Below are 19,460 nucleotides of genomic sequence, written 5' to 3'. Positions count from 1 at the left end.
TTGTGATATAAAGATTCTACCTCTGTGATTCTGTAATAAAATAACAGTAATGTGCTGCTTGTCCTTGGTGAGAATGCCCTTGGGTCCTGGTCTAGGCTCAAATGCTGACAGTAGATATCTGTATAAAATGTCCTGCTTCTGTTTTTCTCTTAGTTTTTCCAATCTATGAGAAAGAAAAATCCCCACAAACACCCTAAGAGGGAGGTTGCTAGGATTATTGAGATGCTGTTTGCAAAATACTCTTTAATCTTCAGATGAAAAATGCTAAATAGTACAAAGCACTATTGTTATGATTCTGTTTGTTAAATCACAGACATTCCCATAGCAACAGGTTGATGTCATAATTACAAAATTGTGAATTCACCTCGGGTTCAAACTCTTAGGGAACACGAGGTGAAAAGGAAAGGCTTTATGTAGAAAACAAATACTTTTCAATAATACAAATCAAAAATAGGGAAACTAGGAGATAATGTCATTTTCATAGTTTTCCATGTTAAATGATTTAGTCTTCGTGTTTTCTCTGAAAAGAAAACATTTCTTGATTTGCTTCTTAATTAGGTTTCAGTCAACAAAAACTAATTTTCCTTATTTGAAAAACTTAAATCTTTAACTTACAAATGAAGTAGATAAAAGTTTCAAACTCACATCTTAATTAAATAAATCCAGAAAAATATCAATCAGTAGTTTATGTTAATAACTAAAAAAACTCTTTAAAGTAATGGAATCTGCTGATTTCTCTGCCTGTAAATAGCTGAGTCACAGAGAGAAAGTCTTTTATTCTCCCAAGTAGGTGCTATGCTCCTGAATAGTCTGTATGTCAGCTTTGGTCCCACAAATGGCTTGAGAGATGAATGAGGAGTTAGGGAGCTATGCAGCCACCACATGGAAGATTCTAGAATTGACTGCCTAGTAGTTTCGTTTCTCAACCAGAGACATTGGAGTTCAGTGCGCCTAGTAAATCATATCCCATTTCTCTGTTTGAGTTATGCACCAACAGAGCTAGCATGTGGGCATTAAGCACTGACAGATCATGTTGGAGGACCTGCTTCAATTGATGTTCATCTCCAATATGCAGAGCTGCCCTGAACCCCAGTATCACTTCTTCTCCCAGTCCCAGGCAGGCAATTTATTCCATAAGCAGAATCTGGATCATAAAGAGAAAAAAGCCAGGGGACAAACTCTTCTACATGCAAACTGGCTCCAAAAAGAAAGGGACGAGGAGGCAGCTGGACCTTTCTTTGCCGCCTCTGCTGGGGATGAGACAGCAGCAAGGTTAGGAAGATCCTACCTTATGGAAACCACAGAGGGAAAGAATAGTTCTTTCCCTAACCATAAGAATCAATTTTTCTTCATAGCTTTTTTTTCAGGCAGTTCTTATTGAATAAAGTAGGTGGTCATTTGTTTATTTTTTATTTATGGTAAGAACACATGAGCTCTACCCTCTTAACAAATTTTTAAGCATACACTACACTATTGTTACCTCTAGGCACTGTTGTACAGCAAATCTCTAGAACTTATTCATCTTGTATGATTGAAACTTTATGCCTGTTGAACAGCGGCTCCCCATTGCCCCTGCCCTGCAGCCCTTGGCAACCATCATTCATTAATAAATTGTATTTCATTCAGACCATTTGAGAAAAGGAATTTCGTACATACAAATGCCCCCCAAAATTTTAGATTTTAGAAATGAGCAACATAAAGTGGGTTCAGAGAAGAATCAGGGACACTGTTAAAATGTTGTATAAAGAATATTTCTGGTAAAATAGTAAAGAAATTGAATTTGTTTCTTTAGATCTGTTGTTGCTAAAGTGTAGTTGGCAATCCCTGGAGGTTCCCCACAATTCTTTTCAGGGAACCCATGAGATCAAGATTATTTTCCTGATGATACTAAGATGTTATTTGGCTTTTTCACACTCATCTCAGCTACATGATATGTGATATCCAATAAAGTGAATGCAGAAGCAAAAATGAACACTCAGCTCTCTTCTGTTAAGCTAGACATTCTAGAGATTTGCAAAAATGTGAAACAATGCCACTTTTCTCACTAAGTTTCTCTTGTTCAGGGAAATTTTTTTTAATAAAATACATTTATGTTAAAATGTCATGAGTTATTAGAAAATAAATACATATGTTTAAAAATTTTTAAGTTTCCTTTCTAAAATGCGAAGTACAAATAAATATAATCCACATAAACAAAAATTCATTAAAGTCCCCAATAATTTTTAAGAATATAAAAAGGTCTTGAGACAAACATTTTTGAGAACCACTAAAAAACCTTCAACAATTTAAAGGGTCTTATGTCAGGGATAATGATCTCTCTGTTAGTCTTTGCATCCACAGAGGCCAGAATTGAATTTAAACTAAAGCAGAAAGAATCCTCCTTAATGGTAATGATTGTTCAATCCTAGAATAGATTGTCAGCAAAGTTTATATATTTTACTATGTGTGTAAACATTCTTCTAATCTTATCTAATATTAAAAGTATATACTCCCTCAATCATTTTCATCTCAAAGTTCTGTATTTCTCTATGGCTTCTCAATAATTTGATTGCTAATTGTTCAGTAGAAATAAAGAGAGATGACCAAAATGTGATCAAAATGCAAACTTGATATAACCAGTATTTTCCAATTTATATTTTGTTTCATTACTGCTATTCCTTAAACACTTTTATTAAAAAAAAAAAGCTACTAGCAAAAAGTAGCTTTTTAGTCTTTATTTCATCCTGTTATGTCCTCTGACATATACAGAAGAAATAAAGGAGAAGTAAAATCCAAAAATCTAAATGCATTTTAGTCCAAACATTTTAATGCTTGATGAACAGCTTGGTCACATTGCATCCTCCCCTAGAGGGAGGAAAGTTTATGTCAACATCATCTGCTTTTACTTATGAAAGTTTCCCAGAGGCACATAGACAAGGCTTTAGTTGCTTCTCTCATTCTCACGTGGTATCCAGTAGCAAGGTTAAAAGGATGATTGGGGTTTTAAATGTTGGAATGCTGAAAAATACTTTATTTTTGGCACTGACAGTTGCTAATGTAATTTTTTTGTTTTTAAATTTATGGCTCCTTTGACCTCTTCTCCTCCCCAAATTATAAAAACAAAAGGAGAATTGTTTGTTGCTCTGAGTCTGTTGGTGGATGCTTTATGTAGTGTCCTAGAGAATTACTAGCTCTGGCGTTTTAGCCTGTTAAAAGCTAAGGGAGTTACTTCCACAGTCCTTAGTCCCAGGGCACATGGCTAAGCTAGTATATGGCATTTTGGAGAGGACCTCTTCAGACTTGACATCTGGGCATGCTGTGAAACCCTAAGGCAATGGCCCTTAAACCTCCTGGAATTTTTTAGGATCCCCACAGAGTGTGACATCACCCTTTACAAAAACAAACAAAAAAGATATGGACACTAAGCTGCCACTTAAACATCAGTACTAGGTAATTTTTTATGGTATTTGTCATCCTGGTGAAATTCATTCTTCGATGAGGGGAAACCTTGGAGGAAGGGAAGCCTAAGGAAAGGCTAACCCAACTTAGAGATTTGTTGAGGCATTGCCTGCCTTCAAATAGAAATGGTTCTCAGGGGATCTGAGGCACTGCAGGGACAGGTAACCCAGAAATAACTCATCTTTCTTGGGTCACTCTACCCTCATACCGAGGCCAAACTCGATATCTGGTTCCATCCTCCACTCATTTATCCCCTGCCTGCTTCTTCCAAAAAAACCTCTAACTCCAACTTAAAGAACTTTGATGCCTAATACAGATTTAGTAGAGGTATCCGGGGAGGTTTATATAACAATACTCCTCTCTGGCCATTGTCAAGAGTTCCTCATCCATTCTTTCTCTTCTCTCAGCAAGCTCTTCCCTACCCTCTCTAGCCAGCTGTGGTTCCTACTTCATGAGCCATCCTTAGAATCGTCTTAGGCAGCTCATACCTTTCACAAGACAAAATCTGACTGAGAACATTCAGCAAACCAGCAAACCAGAAACCTGGTCATTAGCCAAACTAAGAACACCCATAGTCTCCGAAGCATTTCCTGGGTAATTGAAATTCATCCTGCCACAAAGATGGTAGAAACCTCATTTCAACCTTCATCTTCCCATTCCCTTCTTACCTAACACAGCCACGGTGACAGCTGCCACTCTCTCCTAGTCCCCCAAACAAACTTCAAAGAGTTTGTTCTCATTTAGGTACATATATGGTAGGAAATATTTGTACATAATTCATTTAGGGCCTAATTTTCGACTATAGATTAGCCTGTGGAATTATACAGACTAATAAATCAGCTCATTACCAAGAAACACGCCATTCTTTCATTGCATAAACATTGTTTAAGTGTCTGCACTGTGCAAGACACTTGTATTTAAAAACTACAATCGTTTTCTTCAGAAGTTTTGCAATCAAATCAATAGCAAACTATGTAAACATGTAACTGTTAAAACGTTTTGCGCTTTGTTTTGACTTAGGGGATCTTGAGCTGAGGCCCTCACCATTTCTCATTATTGACCCTCTCTTGGGACTTTTGAAGATTCAAGAAACTCAAGATCTGGATGCTGGTGATTATACGTGTGTTGCTGTCAATGATGCCGGAAGAGCAACTGGCAAGATAACTCTGGATGTTGGCTGTAAGCATCCCGTCTCTGATAGACAAGTTTGTATTGAAATTGACCTGGTATTTTTTGACACTAATAACTTTGAAGCAGTTGGTGGAAATATTTGTCAGAATGGCAAAACTACAGTTAGCATTTCAGATTATTAATATAATAATGGTAGTTAGCATGTACCAAGTTTTTTTCTATTTACCATGCACTGTGCTAAGAACTTGTATATGCATTATATCATTAAACCCTCATAACAATCTTAAGAGGAAGATACTATAATTTTCTCTGTTATATAGGTAAGGAAACGGAAGCTTAAAAAGGCTAAGCAACTTGACCAGGGTCAAGAGCTATGGAGGGACAGAGCCTGGATATTTGAATCTAGGTTGTTTGATTTCAGAGACTGTAGGCTTCACTGGTCTATCATCTGTTGCCAGACATTGTCCTATCAGGAGTCATCCATTTGGACACCAAATTCCTAAGTATTAACATCTGGAGGCCAAAACTTAGACTTTGGCCCGAGACCATAATTTGGAGATGTTGATGACAGCAAAGGTAGCAGATTGTTATCTTACTTTTTAAAAAAAAATTCACTAGCAATGACTCCTCTATGTATAAAACAAAGTACAAACTACAAATAAATGTCAATCACAATGTGAATGATACAGCATGTGCATGACAACTTTAGTCAGATTACTCAAGAAGTTTGGCCCTCCCTCCTTCTTCATCTCTCCATCTCATGTTTCTTCAAAAATAAAATTACACAGTTTGGTAACACATGAAATAAAACAGAGCTTATTTCATGTGAAAAAGAACCTGGCAGCTTAATTTTAACAGATAAGTCAAATGTTTGCATCACTTAAATTTATAAAATATGACATTTCATTAAATTGTATTTTCATTTATGCATGATGATTTTCATGCCAAAGCTGTTTTTTTTTAACAAAAGTTAAGAACTATAAAGAAAATGCATTTTTTTATTTAGAATAAAGTTAACACAAAACATTTTAGTTCTACTAACTTTGTTCTTTAAATGAAAATCATGACCCTCTAAGCTTCGTATTTTATTTCATATAAACTAAAATTTTTTTCCAGCTGGGATCTTTTATGATCCCCATGCCCCTAGGCTGTCTGGTGAGCACTCTGCATTCTTGGTGATTATGCCCTTGGGGTAGAATCAACAAAGCTGAAAATGGCCACAAAGACCACTGTAGAATCTGTCTAGAGCACAGCAAGATGTGTTTGAACCATGACTAAACTCTGTGGTTATTAAGAGAAGTGCCTTGGAAATACGATTGGAATCTCTGGGTGGAGGGTCTCTGAATCTACCAGCAGAGTGTGAAATACAAGAAATGCTTTTAGAAATATAAGGTCCAAATGAAGAGGGTGATTAGATACAGAATTCTTGTTTTCAAGAAATATACGAAGTTTCACTTCTCAACATTTTCTAGTTTTGCTTCTCTCTCTTTCCTGCACAGATATTTTCTATTCACCCAATATTCTTGTAGAGTTGTCTAGCTCTAGAAGGAAGAGTGAAATAGCCCAGTAAAAAGGGAATGACACCCTCAAACCCTCCAAGACTGTAGAAAATCTAAACATCTTACATGTTTCTTTGCTTACTTACTGTCTTCTTGAAAATCTTTTTAGCTTCTGGACTTTCCAGGTTCTCTCTTCAGATTAGTGACAAACTATATAAGGGTTAGGTCTGTCTGTGCTGGAGTGACTTGGAGTAGATAGGAAACCATCCTAACAAAAGTTTTATATTTATCCCTTATTCCTTGAACTGAATTTTGTTTTATCTCCACTCATATTCAAGGTCTTCACTCTCAACGACCCTTTCTAAAACAATGGCTTCCTTAACTTTTATTCCAATAATTGTCCTGATGGAACTACTTATGTAAACTCTATTGTTTGCTTACTGTAACCTTGATCATTGTTAAAAATTGCCAAATAACTTAATATTAACATCAGTACCATTCATGTTTCTGCTATGCCTTAACTATTTCCTTATTCACCATTAGAATTCTGATCATTGTAGCTTACAAAGTTTGACTAGACCTTTTCTGTCCACATAAAACTATTGTTACATATCCTAGCAGATAGAGGATGTAACTGCCAAGCACTGTGCAAGTGATAGTTGCAGTGATAGTTGTGATTATTGCTATTAGGTTTAAAAGCAAACAAACAAAAGAACAAGTTTTCCCTAGAATTTATATAGTGTTTAAGAGAATGAGCTCTAGAAAGGGACTGGGTTTTCTACCTGACTTTTAACAGTACCTACCTGATAGGTTGGTTGTAAAGATGAAATGAGGTATTATCACCTACGTGCATTCAGCATGTCAGCAGTTACTGCTTTTCCTCCAAAGCTGCTTAATGGACGTGTATCAAATAGGTGAATATTAATTTTACAAACTGAATGGTCACTTTGATTCTTTGAGTCTTGAAAAATAATATAGAAATGCATATATGATAGTGGTATAACATTTAAGATTAAGCATTGTGCTTTTAATATGATAGTCACTGTTTCAACTTGATTTTTTTTAAAAAAGGGCTTGAGACAATTTAAGTACTACTATTAGTGGTGCATAAAATTATTCATTTGAGTTCCAAAGCTACTGGGCATAAAGTAGATTATGACTTAAGAAGAAAAACTTGCTTTTATCCATATCATGTAACTAGTTAGACTTTCAGATTGTTTTTGTGGGCCTATTATTTCACATAAACAATACTAGATCAAAAATAATCATAAAAAGGCCATTTAATGTTATTCATGAGTTCTAGCTTCTTGTAGTGAGTCTCCGTTATGGACATTTCAGGTCAATATTCAGGGAGTGTTACCAATGCTTTTCATCCTTTTTTAAAAGGGTGTCATGTGGAAGAGAAGGAGATTGGCTACATCAAACAAAAAGTTGGCCTGGCAGTGACTTTATTTGCAGCATTCCACACCACAGAGGGTGATGTTTTAGACTTAGACTGTGGTTTCATGTTTTGTGGTTTGGTAGAACCAAAACAGTATGTTCAGCCATTTTAGGAAAGAAAGAAAATTTCAGTTTGACTAATCTAATGCAAGAGTTGCCATAGTGGGGATAGATTTAATTATCACTAAAGGAACTAGAATAATTTTATAGAATAGGTATCAGAGCAAGATGGTCAATCTGTTTGTAACTTTTATATTTTCAAAATAATGTGTGCACACAGCCATATCCACCTGTAAGTGACAACAGAGCTGTACGGTGCTTTAACCCTGTGCAGTCCTCAAAGTGCTTGCACACAAATATTTAGGTGATCACAGAGGATCCAGCCTAATAAATCCAACAGACTGTATGCAGAAGCCAAAATTGAAACTAACATTAGATACATTAAACTCCAGAACTATGATTTAATAAATTAACTATACAATATTTATGATCATTGATAGTTTATAGTTGGGTGATTACTACATGCTAAATGATTAATAATGATTCTCTCCTTTAACAATGTGAGATAGGATATGTTATCGCCCTTTTATTCATGGGGAAATTTAAACTGGGGGAGGTAAAATAATTTTCCAATTTTATAGGCTAAGAAATAGTGGAGCTGCGATTTGAAACCACATGGTGGGCTGTAGCTTCCCTAAGCTACTTCTCTAAGCTGCTCCTCTGTACAAGTTCCATATTTTGTACTATAATCACTTCTGCTTCCTTTCCCACTGGTTTTGTTAATCTGTTTACCATCCACCCAATGTTAATTCACTTGGAGTCCGAATTGGTCACACTCAGGAGTAGGAAGTACTTAAAAGGCTTCTTGGCTTGAGGTAGGAGCTGCTTCATTTTGATGTTTGCTTGTCATTGATGCTGTCTTGGCTGCTTACCTAGTGCCTGGTACTCTCATTTGCCTTGTTTTCTGGTACCAGTACATTTATTCCCTGACCTTGTGCTTGTCTCATGCCTGACACTCTTCCCAAAGCTTCTTCACCACTGGTGACTTCTCTCATCTTAATTGAGTTTTGTGAGCACAACTTGAGCTTCACTTACCATTTTTTTTTTTTTTTTTTTTTGTGGTACGCGGGCCTCTCACTGCTGTGGCCTCTTCCGTTGCGGAGCACAGGCTCCGGATGCGCAGGCTCAGTGGCCGTGGCTCACGGGCCCAGCCGCTCCGCGGCACGTGGGATCTTCCTGGACCGGGGCACGAACCCGTGTCCCCCGCATCGGCAGGCAGACCCTCAACCACTGCGCCACCAGGGAAGCCCTACCCTTTCTTTTTTCTTTTAAATCTTTACTGGAGTATAATTGCTTCACAATACTGTGTTAGTTTCTGTTGTACAACAAAGTGAATCAGCCATATGCATACATATATCCCCATTTCCCCTCCCTCTTTAGCCTCCCTATCCCACCCTCTAGGTCATTGCAAAGCACCGAGCTGATCTCCCTCCCTGTGCTATGCTGCTGCTTCCCACTAGCTAACTGTTTTACATTCAGTAGTGTATATATCTCGATGCTACTCTCACTTTGCCCCAGCTTCCCCCTCCCACCCCATGTCCTCAAGTCCATTCTCCGTGTCTACATCTTTATTCCAGCCCTGAAACTAGATTCATCAGTACCATTTTTTTTTAGATTCCATATATATATCTATGTGTTAGCATACGGTATTTTTATTTCTCTTTCTGACTTCACTTTGTATGACAGACTCTAGGTCCAACCACCTCACTACAAATAACTCAATTTTGTTTCTTTTTATGGCTGAGTACTATTCTGTTGTATATATGTGCCACATCTTCTTTATCCATTCATCTGTTGATGGACATTTAGGTTGCTTCCATTCCTGGCTATTGTAAATTGAGCTGCGATGAACATCGTGGTACATGTCTCTTTTTGAATTACGGTTTTCTCAGGGTATATGCCCAATAGTGGTATTGCTGGGTCATATGGTAGTTCTATTTTTAGTTTTTTAAGGAACCTCCATACTGTTTTCCATAGTGGTTGTATCAATTTACATTCCCACCAACAGCGCAGGAGGGTTCCCTTTTCACCACACCCTTTCCAGCATTTATTGTTTCTCAGTGTTTTGATAATGGCCATTCTGACCAGCATGAGGTCTCACCTCATTGTAGTTTTCATTTGCGTTTCTCTAATAATTAGTGATGTGAAGCATCTTTTCATGTGCCTCTTGGCCATCTGTATGTCTTCCTTGGTGAAATGTCTACTTAGGTCTTCCACCCATTTTTTAAATGGATGGTTTGTTTTTTTGATATTGAGCTCCATGAGCTGTTTGTAAATTTTGGAGATTAATCATTTGTCTGTTGTTTCATTTGTAAATATTTTCTCCCGTTCTAAGTGTTGTCTTTTTGTCTTGTTTATGGTTTCCTCTGCTGTGCAAAAGCTTTTAAGTTTAATTAAGTCCCATTTGTTTATTTTTGTTTTTATTTCCATTACTCTGGGAGGTGGGTCAAAAAAGATCTTACTGGGTGGTTTATGTCAAAGAGTATTTTTCCTCTGTTTTCCCTCTAAGAGTTTTATAGTGTCTGGTCTTACATTTAACTCTGATCCATTTGGAGTTTATTTTTGTGTATGGTGTTAAGAAGTGTTCTAATTTCATTCTTTTACATGTAGCTGTCCAGTTTTCCCAGCACCCCTCACTGAAGAGGCTGTCTTTTCTCCATTGTATGTTCTTGCCTCCTTTGTTATAAATAAGGTGCCCATATGTGCGTGGGTTTATCTCTGGGCTTTCTACCTTGTACCTGATAGATCTGTCTACAAGATATTGATCTATATTTCTGTTTTTGTGCCAGTACCATACTGTCTTGATTACTGTAGCTTTGTGATATAGTTTGAAGTCAGGAAGCCTGATTCCTCCAACTCCATTTTTCTTTCTCAAGATTGCTGTGGCTATTCGGGGTCTTTTGTGTTTCCATACGAATTGTAAAAATTTTTGTTCTAATTCTGTGAAGAATGCCATTGGTAGTTTGATAGGGATTGCACTGAATCTGTAGATTGCTTTGGGTAGTATAGTCATTTTTACAATATTGATTCTTCCAATCCAGGAACATGGTATATCTCTCCATCTGTTGATATCATCTTTAATTTCTTTCATCAGTGTCTTATACTTTTCTGCATACAGGTCTTTTGTCTCCCTAGGTAGGTTTATTCCTAGGTATGTTTTTCTTTTTGTTACAATGGTAAATGGGAGTGTTTCCTTAATTTCTCTTTCAGATTTTTCATCATTAGTGTATAGGAATGTAAGAGATTTCTGTGCATTAATTTTGTATCCTGCAACTTTACGAAATTCATTGATTAGCTCTAGTAGTTTTCTGGTAGCATCTTTAGGATTCTCTATGTATAGTATCATGTCATCTGCAAACAGTGACAGTTTTACTTCTTCTTTTCCAATTTGTATTCCTTCAATTTCTTTTTCTTCTCTGATTGCTGTGGCTATGGCTTCCACAACTATGTTGAATCTAAAAGTGGCAAGAGTGGACATCCTTGTCTTGTTCCTGATCTTAGTGGAAATGCTTTCAGTTTTTCACCATTGAGTATGATGCTTACTGTGAGTTTGTCATATATGGCCTTTATTATGTTGCAGTGGGTTCCCTCTATGCCCATTTTCTGGAGAGTTTTTATAATAAATGAGTACTGAATTTTGTCAAAAGCTTTTTCTGCATCTATTGAGATGATCATATGGTTTTTATTCCTTAATTTGTTAATGTGGTGTATCACATTGATTGATTTGTGTATATTGAAGAATCCTTGCATCCGTGGGATAAATCCCACTTGATCATGGTGTATGATCCTTTTAATGTGTTGTTGGATTCTGTTTGCTAGTATTTTGTTCAGGATTTTTGTATCTATTTTCATCAGTGATATTGGTCGACAATTTTCTTTTTTTGTGATATCGTTTTCTGGTTTTGATATCAGGGTGATGGTGGCTTTGCAGAATGAATTTGGGAGTGTTTCTCCCTCTGCAATTTTTTGGAAGAGTTTGAGAAGGATCACTGTTAGCTCTTCTCTAAGTGCTTGATGGAATTTACCTGTGAAGCCATCTGGTACTGGGCCTTTGTTTGTTGGAAGATTTTTAATTATGGTTTGAATTTCATTAGTTGTGACAGGTATGTTTATATTTTCTAATTCTTCATGGTTCAGTCTTGGAAAAATTGTACCTTTCCAAGAATTTGTGCATTTCTTAGTGGTTGTCCATTTTATTGGCATATAGTTGTTTGTAGTAGTTTCTTATAATCTTTTGTATTTCTGTGGTGTGAGTTGTGATTTCTCATTTTTCATTTCTAATTTTATTGATTTGCATCCTCTCCGTTTTTTTCTTGATGAGTCTGGCTAAGAGTTTACCAATTTTGTTTATCTTCTCAAAGAAACCCCTTTTAGTTTTATTGATCTTTGCTATTGTTTTCTTAGTTTCTATTTCATTTATTTCTGTTCTGATCTTTATGGGTTCTTTCCTTCTACTGACTTTGAGTTTTCTTTGTTCTTCTTTCTCTAGTTTTAAGTGTAGGGTTATATTGTTTATTTGAGGTTTTTCTTGTTTCTTGAGGTGAGATTGAATTGCTATCAGCTTCTCTCTTAGAACTGCTTTTGCTGCGTCCCACAGTTTTTGGGTCATCGTGTTTTCATTGTCATTTGTTTCTATGTATTTTTAAAATTTCTTCTTTGATTTCTTCAGTGATATCTTGGTTATTTAGTAATGTATTGTTTAGCCTCCATGTATTTATGGTTTTTACAGTGTTTTTCCTGTAATTGGTTTCCATCTCATAGCATTGTGGTCAGAAAAGATGCTTGATATGATTTCAGTTTTCTTATATTTACCAGTGCTTGATTTTTGACCCAAGATATGATCCTGGAGAAGATGTGTTCTGGCTGCACTTGAGAAGAAAGTGTATTCTGCCACTTTTGGGTGGAACGTTCTATAAATATCAATTAAATCTATCTGGTCTATTATGTCATTTAAAGCTTGTGTTTCCTTATTTATTTTCTGTTTGGATGATGTGTCCATTGGTGTAAGTGGGGTGTTAAAGTCCCATACTATTATTGTGTTACTGTCGATTTCTCCTTTCATGGTTATTAGCATTTGCCTTATGTATTGAGGTGCTCCTATGTTGGGTGCATAAACATTTATAATTGTTATATCTTCTTGGATTGATCCTTGATCATTATGTAGTGTCCCTCCTTATCTTTTATAACAGTCTTTATTTTAAAGTCTATTTTGTCTGATATGAGTATTACTACTACAGCTTTCTTTTGATTTCCATTATCATGGAATATCTTTTTCCATCCCTTCACTTTCAGTCTGTATATGTCCCTAGGTCTGAAGTGGGTCTCTAGCAGACAGCATATATATAGGTCTTTTTTTCTGTATCCATTCTTCCAGTCTGTGTCTTTTGGCTGGAACATTTAATCCATTTACATTCAAGGTTATTATCAATATGTATATTCCTATTACCATTTTCTTAATTGTTTTGGGTTTGTTTTTGTGGGTCTTTTTCTTCTCTTGTGTTTCCCACCTAGAGAAGTTTCTTAAGCATTTGTAGTAAACCTGGTTTGGTGGTGCTGAATTCTCTTAGCTTTCGCTTGTCTGAAAAGCTTTTGATTTCTCCATTGAATCGGAATGAGATCCTTGCTGGGTAGAGTAATCTTGGTTGTAGGTTTTTCCCTTTCATCACTTTCAGTGTATCCTTCCACTGCCTTCTGGCCTGCAGAGTTTTTGCTGAAAAATCAGCTGATAACCTTATGGGGATTCCTTTGTATGTTATTTTTTGTTTTTTCCCTTGCTGTTTTTAATATTTTTTCTTTGAATTTAATTTTTATTAGTTTGATTAATATGTGTCTTGGCGTGTTTCTCCTTGGAGTTATCCTGTATGGGACTCTGTGCTTCCTGGACTGGGGTGACTATTTCCTTTCCCGTGTTAGGGAAGTTTTCAACTATAAGCTCTTCAAATATTTTCTCACACCCTTGCTTTTTCTCTTCTTCTTCTGGGACCCCTATAATTCGAATGTTGGTGTGTTTAGTGTCGTCCCAGAGGTCTCCAAGGTTGTCTTCAGTTCTTTAAATTCTTTTTTCTTTATTCTACTTCTCGGCAGTTATTTCCACCATTTTGTCTTCCAGCTCACTTATTCGTTCTTCTGCCTCAGTTATTCTGTTATTGATTCCTTCCAGTGTTTTTTTCATTTCAGTTATTGTGCTGTTCATCTCTGTTTCTTTGTTCTTTAGTTCTTCTAGATCTTTGTTAAACATTTCTTGTATTTTCTCAGTCCGTGCCTTCATTCTATCTCTGAGATTCTGGATCATCTTTACTATCATTACTCTGAATTGTTTTTCAGTTAGATTGCCTATTTCCTCTTCATTTATTTGGTCTTGTAGGTTTTTACCTTGCTCCTTCAGCTGTGACATATTTTTTTGCCATCTCATATGTTTTTTTGTTTTTGTTTTAAATGGGTGGGTTTGTGTTCCTGTCTTACTGGTTGTTTGGCCTGAGGCTTCCAACACTGGAGTTTTTAGGCTGTTGGATAGAGCTGGGTCTTGTTGCTGAGATGAGAACCTCTGTGAGACCTCACTCCAATGAATATTCCCTAGGGTCTCAGGGAATACCCCTATTCTCTGTTAGTCCAGTGGTTCAGACTCGGAGTTCACACTGCAGGAGCTTCAGCCCAACCCCTGGCTCATGAACCAACATCTCACAAGCCACATGCGGTGGCAACAAGAAGAAAAAAGAAAAAAAGAAATAAAAAAAGAACAATAACAAAGTGAAAAATAAAATTAAGCTAGGAAACTAACAGATATGTTAGAAAGAATATAAAAATAAACATGTAGATGAATCAACAACTGGAAGGTACATCAGTACCACAATAGTAAAAAAGAGGAGGAGGGAAAGGGAAAAAAAAAAAAAGAAAGAAAGAAAAAAAAGGGTGGTAAAGGCCTTGGCTGTGGAGGGTGGCACCTAAGCAAGGGCGAGGTTTGAGCAGTCGGCAGCACCTATGCTTTGGACCCACAGGGCTGGAATAGGCCCTGGGGGCTGTGGGGGGCTGGGGCTTAGGCTCAAGGAACAGAAGTGGCCCAGGTGTGCCCCCCATCCCTGGTCTCAGAGGGTGGGGGACCTCACCTGGGAGCCCAGCAGGCTTCCTGGGCTCAAGTGGGCAGGGCAAATGCCTTCCTCTCCTCTCCTGCTCCTCTGTTCTGGAGGGCCCCTCCTGCCTGCCTCTCCTGATCTCCCCAGCCTCCCTCTTATGCCCCCAGGACCAATGTGGCCGGGGGGACGTGGAGGCCTTGGGGGCAGGGGAGTTGCCTGGGAGCTCAGCAGGCTCCTCAGGCCTGAGTGGGCGGGGCAGTCACCCTTAGCTCCTCTCCTGCTCCTCCCGGAGGGCCTCTCCCACCTGCCTCTCCTGATCTCCCCAGCCTCAGGGGTGCCAATCTTGTCTTGCCTCTACTTCTTCTCCCCCCTCAGTCCCCCCACGTCCTACTGGTTCACTTGGGGGTTCCTCCCATCTCCTTGGGTGTCAGGGTCCCTCACCAGCTGCCGGCAGGCACCCTAGTTGTGGGGAGATGCTAACTCGGTGTCTTTCCACATGCCATCTTGACTCTGCCCCCTATCCTTTTTAAATCTAGTTTGTTCTTGGCTTTCTTACATCTGAAAATTCTCATTTTGTCGCCATTTTCACTGATGGCTATGCTCTTTATGTCAGTAAGCTTGGTTTCCTCCCCAATACTTAGTCAATCCCAGGCTTATGCATATCTTTTTGCTCTTCTGGAATTTATTTTCTGTCTTATCTCCATATTCACCTGTTCACACTCTGAGCCTAACATATTCTGGGATTTTTATACCTCTCTGTTTCAGACAAGCAGCTGGCTCTGGAATAAATGACTAGTATCACTCTAGAGAAAAGTAACTAGGCCTTACACATGTAAGATAAGCACACAATCAACTGGCTTCTAAATTATTTTTTAAATACATTTATTTTACCTATTATTTTTTATTAGTCAAATTCCCATATGTATATAAGAGAAATCAATGTTGTTATCATCATATACACTTAATGCACACACACGCACAAGGTTATTGTTGAAGTGTTTTAATATTGATTCAATCATTCACAAATATCTAGCAGCCATGTATAATGCACAAAGTACCATGTTAGTTGCTATAAAAGGTAAAAATGTGGTTACAAATATAAATTCTCTGGGGAAAGTCTAACATATAGTCTAGTAAGAGGCTGAATTTAGCCATTGCCATGAGAGTGGTGTAGAGTGAGTTCTGTGAAAGCTCAGAGAGGGAAGAAATCATATCCATTTAGGATGGTAAGAGATGGCATTGAGGAAGGGCCTTTTGAACTGCCTTCAAGAATTGTCAGTGTTTCAGTAGCCAGAGATCAACAGCAGACATCACATTTGAAAGGGATGGTGGTAACACAGGTGCTGATTTTGGAAAGGTCAGTCCTTGACCGGAGAAGAGTAAGTTCTGATTGTCCAGAGAATAAGATTTGTATGGAGAAATAATCGAAAATGTGGCTGTAAAGTTAAAGGAGGTCGTTTGGCCCAGGCTAATAAAGCACTAATGCTACTTGGGAGACAGCTGTACATCCAAGTCCCAGAATTCCTGTTGAGAAGGAGAGAAGTGATCTCCACACCCATTCTTATTAGCCTGATAACCAGCTTGAGTATGGGCAGTTATAAGAACCCATGGAAAAGGGGAGGCTGATATAATGATAAAGAACTGTGACTTTGGAGTCGGATCAACCTGGTTTTCAATCCTAGTTCCACTGTTCAACTCCATGTGACACTTAGCAAATTAACTATCTCTGTCTCAGTTTTATAAAATTGGGGTAATAACAGTACATATCTCATAGGGATATTTTGAAGATCAAATGAGGTAACTAATGAAGAGGACTTAACAGAGTCTCTGGCTCTATAAGTGATAGTTGTTGTAGTTCCTGACCATTGTTTGATCTTGACATTATCAAGGAGACATCCCTGGGGTACTTCCTCTTAGAGTCCTACATGAGCAGATTTCATCTATTACCTCTAATAGTATCTTATGTATTTCTCCTTGCCTGATACCTCAAACATTATTACTCATAAGTTCCGTGGGACATACTGAGAGCCTCACCTATTTGGGCTTTCTGACAGCATCCTCCCTGTATTGCATTCCTCTGTTTTCCAGGGTATGCCTGTTACCTCTGATTTTTCCCCCTGGCTTCTGTGGTTACCTAAATTGTGTAGATAAGTGTAGACTTCTTACCTATAATTTTATAATTTCTGAATCATTTCTTAGCTCTAACATTAAGCACTCCGTATTCTCCATTTATCAAATGCTATTCTGTTACTTTAATTTGAGTTATTGATTCTCAAGCTTCAATTTCTTTAACTCAAAAATGCAAAAAAAATGTGAAAGATACTGAGAAGCAAGAATGTGATATACACCAAGAATATAATTTAAGATTAAATACTGTTACCTTGTTATATGGTGATCTATTGAAGAATGAACTCTGATATAATTAGTTTATTTAAAAATTCAGCCTAAAGAAGTAAGTTTTGGAAAGTGTTTAAAATATTTCATTGCAAGGCAGACTTATTTGTAAGAAAATTTTAAGTTTTGAGGAGTATGGCATAAACTAAAATTGAAAACAAATTCCAAAAATGAAAGATTCTCTTTAGTTAAGGAAATCTTGATTTAAATTCCCACCCTTTCCATTGTATCACTTTAAGGAAATAGTTGAACTTCTTTGTTCCTCTATTCATTTATTTAAAAAATCTATTTCAATAGCAGACAGGAATACTTAAAGCATATATTTATAATATTATATGAACCATGATTTGATTTGAATTCAATCTGTTGATAGTTTAATAATTATTTTATATTTAATGCACATGTATACTATACCAATGACCACTTTTTTTCATTCTAAATATCTTCCAGCACCTCCAGTTTTTATACAAGAACCTGCTGATGTGTCTATGGAAATTGGCTCAAATGTGACATTACCTTGCTATGTCCAGGGTTATCCAGAACCAAAGATTAAATGGCGAAGATTAGACAACATGCCCATCTACTCAAGACCTTTTTCAGTGAGTTCCATCAGCCAACTAAGAACAGGAGCTCTCTTTATTTCAAGTAGGTTAAAGGAAATATATTTTATACAAATATATACATATAAATTATACATTTTTTATACATAGGTGTTGCTATGTTTAAAATAGTGAACTAATCGTGCCAACATATTTTGTGTTTGTTGCATTTCATTTTAAAATAATACTGAATTCATATCTGGGAATTGTCATAAATGAATAACATTTTATTCAATTTTATGTCATTACTATATCATATAGATTTATGAAGCAATATGACTTCTTCATATCTCACTGTTTCTTATTGCAAATAGAGTCTCCTGGGCCTGTAGGTGGATAAGCAATCACATTTTATTGACTCTTGTACCACCTGTTGTATAGAAAGGTAAAATATTACTAGTAGTTAGTTAATGTTAATTATTTTGGGCCAAGAATACATAACCACATGCATAGGGACACTATACACTATCAAAATTTTTTGATTAAAAGCTATATCTATCTGGAGCAAAACATTTTTTAAAAAGTCAAATATGCCATCATCCCAAACTTTTTTTTTTTTTTTTGGCGGTACGTGGGCCTCTCACTGCTGTGGCCTCTCCCGTTGCGGAGCACGGCTCTGGACGCGCAGGCTTAGCGGCCATGGCTCACAGACCCAGCCTCTCCGCGGCATGTGGGATCTTCCCGGACCAGGGCACGGACCCGCATCCCCTGCATCGGCAGGCGGACTCTCAACCACTCCGCCACCAGGGAAGCCCATCCCACACTTTTACCTGTAAGCTGTTAAGCATTCAGATATTTGTAAACACTTAGTACTTTTTCAAATATTGTTAAGAATATTTGGATACTGGCACCAGAGGAGTAAAAACATTTAGATGATTAATTGATTTTTTTAATAAAATTGCATTTTTAGGGTATTTTGTAGAAAGCCCCCAATAAGTGATTTTCATGTTTATTAACAATATTAAATATACATTGGCCACTTAAACTTTCAATACAAATTAAACTGTCTAATTACAAGTGCTTACAGCTCTGTGCTAGGTGAAGACAGAAGTCAAATATGGGGTTCCTCACTCAGGTATTTTACAATCTACTGTCTGAGTGGATGGTCACAAAAGTACCTACCAGAATTACTCATTAGATTGGGTCAGATTGTGCAGGAACTGAAACGTGCAGGTGAAGAAATGTAGTTGGTGAGGTAGAAAATAGACCCCCAAGCTTCATAGGCATGAAAAGGCATGTGAAAATACTGTTTTAGAACAGCTCCCCCTGCAGGATATGAGGAGACAAGAGCGGGAGGGAAGAAAGGGGAGGATCATATAGGTAGGGTGATGATGGTGATGAGAAACAACCCAGAGGGAAACAAATGATTCCTGAAAACAAATCAGTTAGCGGAAATGAAAGAAAAGTAAGAATAAAGGAGGGCAGTGTTTTCACCGATGGTTGCCCAGTTGTTCAAATTAAATCATCTAAAAGGAAACTAGTGATGAGAAACTTAGCTCTCACTAGTATTTTGTATTTCTACAGAAATTAGCCCAAGTTGATAGTGTGGAGACTATCTTGGTTAGAAACAATGTATAACTTATTAACCAGGTGATTTGCTGAGCTTTCCTTGGCAAATGAATGTTTGCTAATTTTGAGAGTGAACACTGTCTGTGCTTACCAGATGCAATTCTGCAGTTATATGCATGTGGTTAACAGAGTAGAAACTTGGTCACTGCTCTTTATTTGGGATAGTATGGAACTATTCATAATGGAAAGCTGTGTTTTTCTCTGCCAACGTCTTATCAATAGATTAAACTGTGCCTGTTTTAGTTAAGATAGTTGCAAAG

At 37.2% G+C, this 19,460-nt stretch overlaps 1 protein-coding gene across 7 annotated transcripts in view; it reads left to right on the top strand.

Moving 5' to 3' along the window:
- HMCN1 (hemicentin 1) overlaps positions 1-19,460 on the top strand; it is a 755,474-nt gene that overhangs the window by 475,018 nt on the left and 260,996 nt on the right. For all 7 annotated transcript variants that reach the window (XR_009531210.1, XM_060091137.1, XM_060091136.1 and 4 more), the window contains 2 exons: positions 4,459-4,617; positions 17,483-17,677. Coding sequence is in view for 6 of the 7 variants with exons in the window: in XM_060091137.1 (XP_059947120.1) it covers positions 4,459-4,617; positions 17,483-17,677 (354 nt within the window). In the remaining variant the exon portion in view is untranslated. The remainder of the gene's footprint in view (positions 1-4,458; positions 4,618-17,482; positions 17,678-19,460) is intronic.

Source organism: Mesoplodon densirostris, chromosome 2, assembly GCF_025265405.1.
Source record: "Mesoplodon densirostris isolate mMesDen1 chromosome 2, mMesDen1 primary haplotype, whole genome shotgun sequence".
In the NCBI taxonomy this organism is placed as follows: Eukaryota; Metazoa; Chordata; class Mammalia; order Artiodactyla; family Ziphiidae; genus Mesoplodon; species Mesoplodon densirostris.
This window is presented reverse-complemented; position numbering and strand designations above follow the sequence as displayed.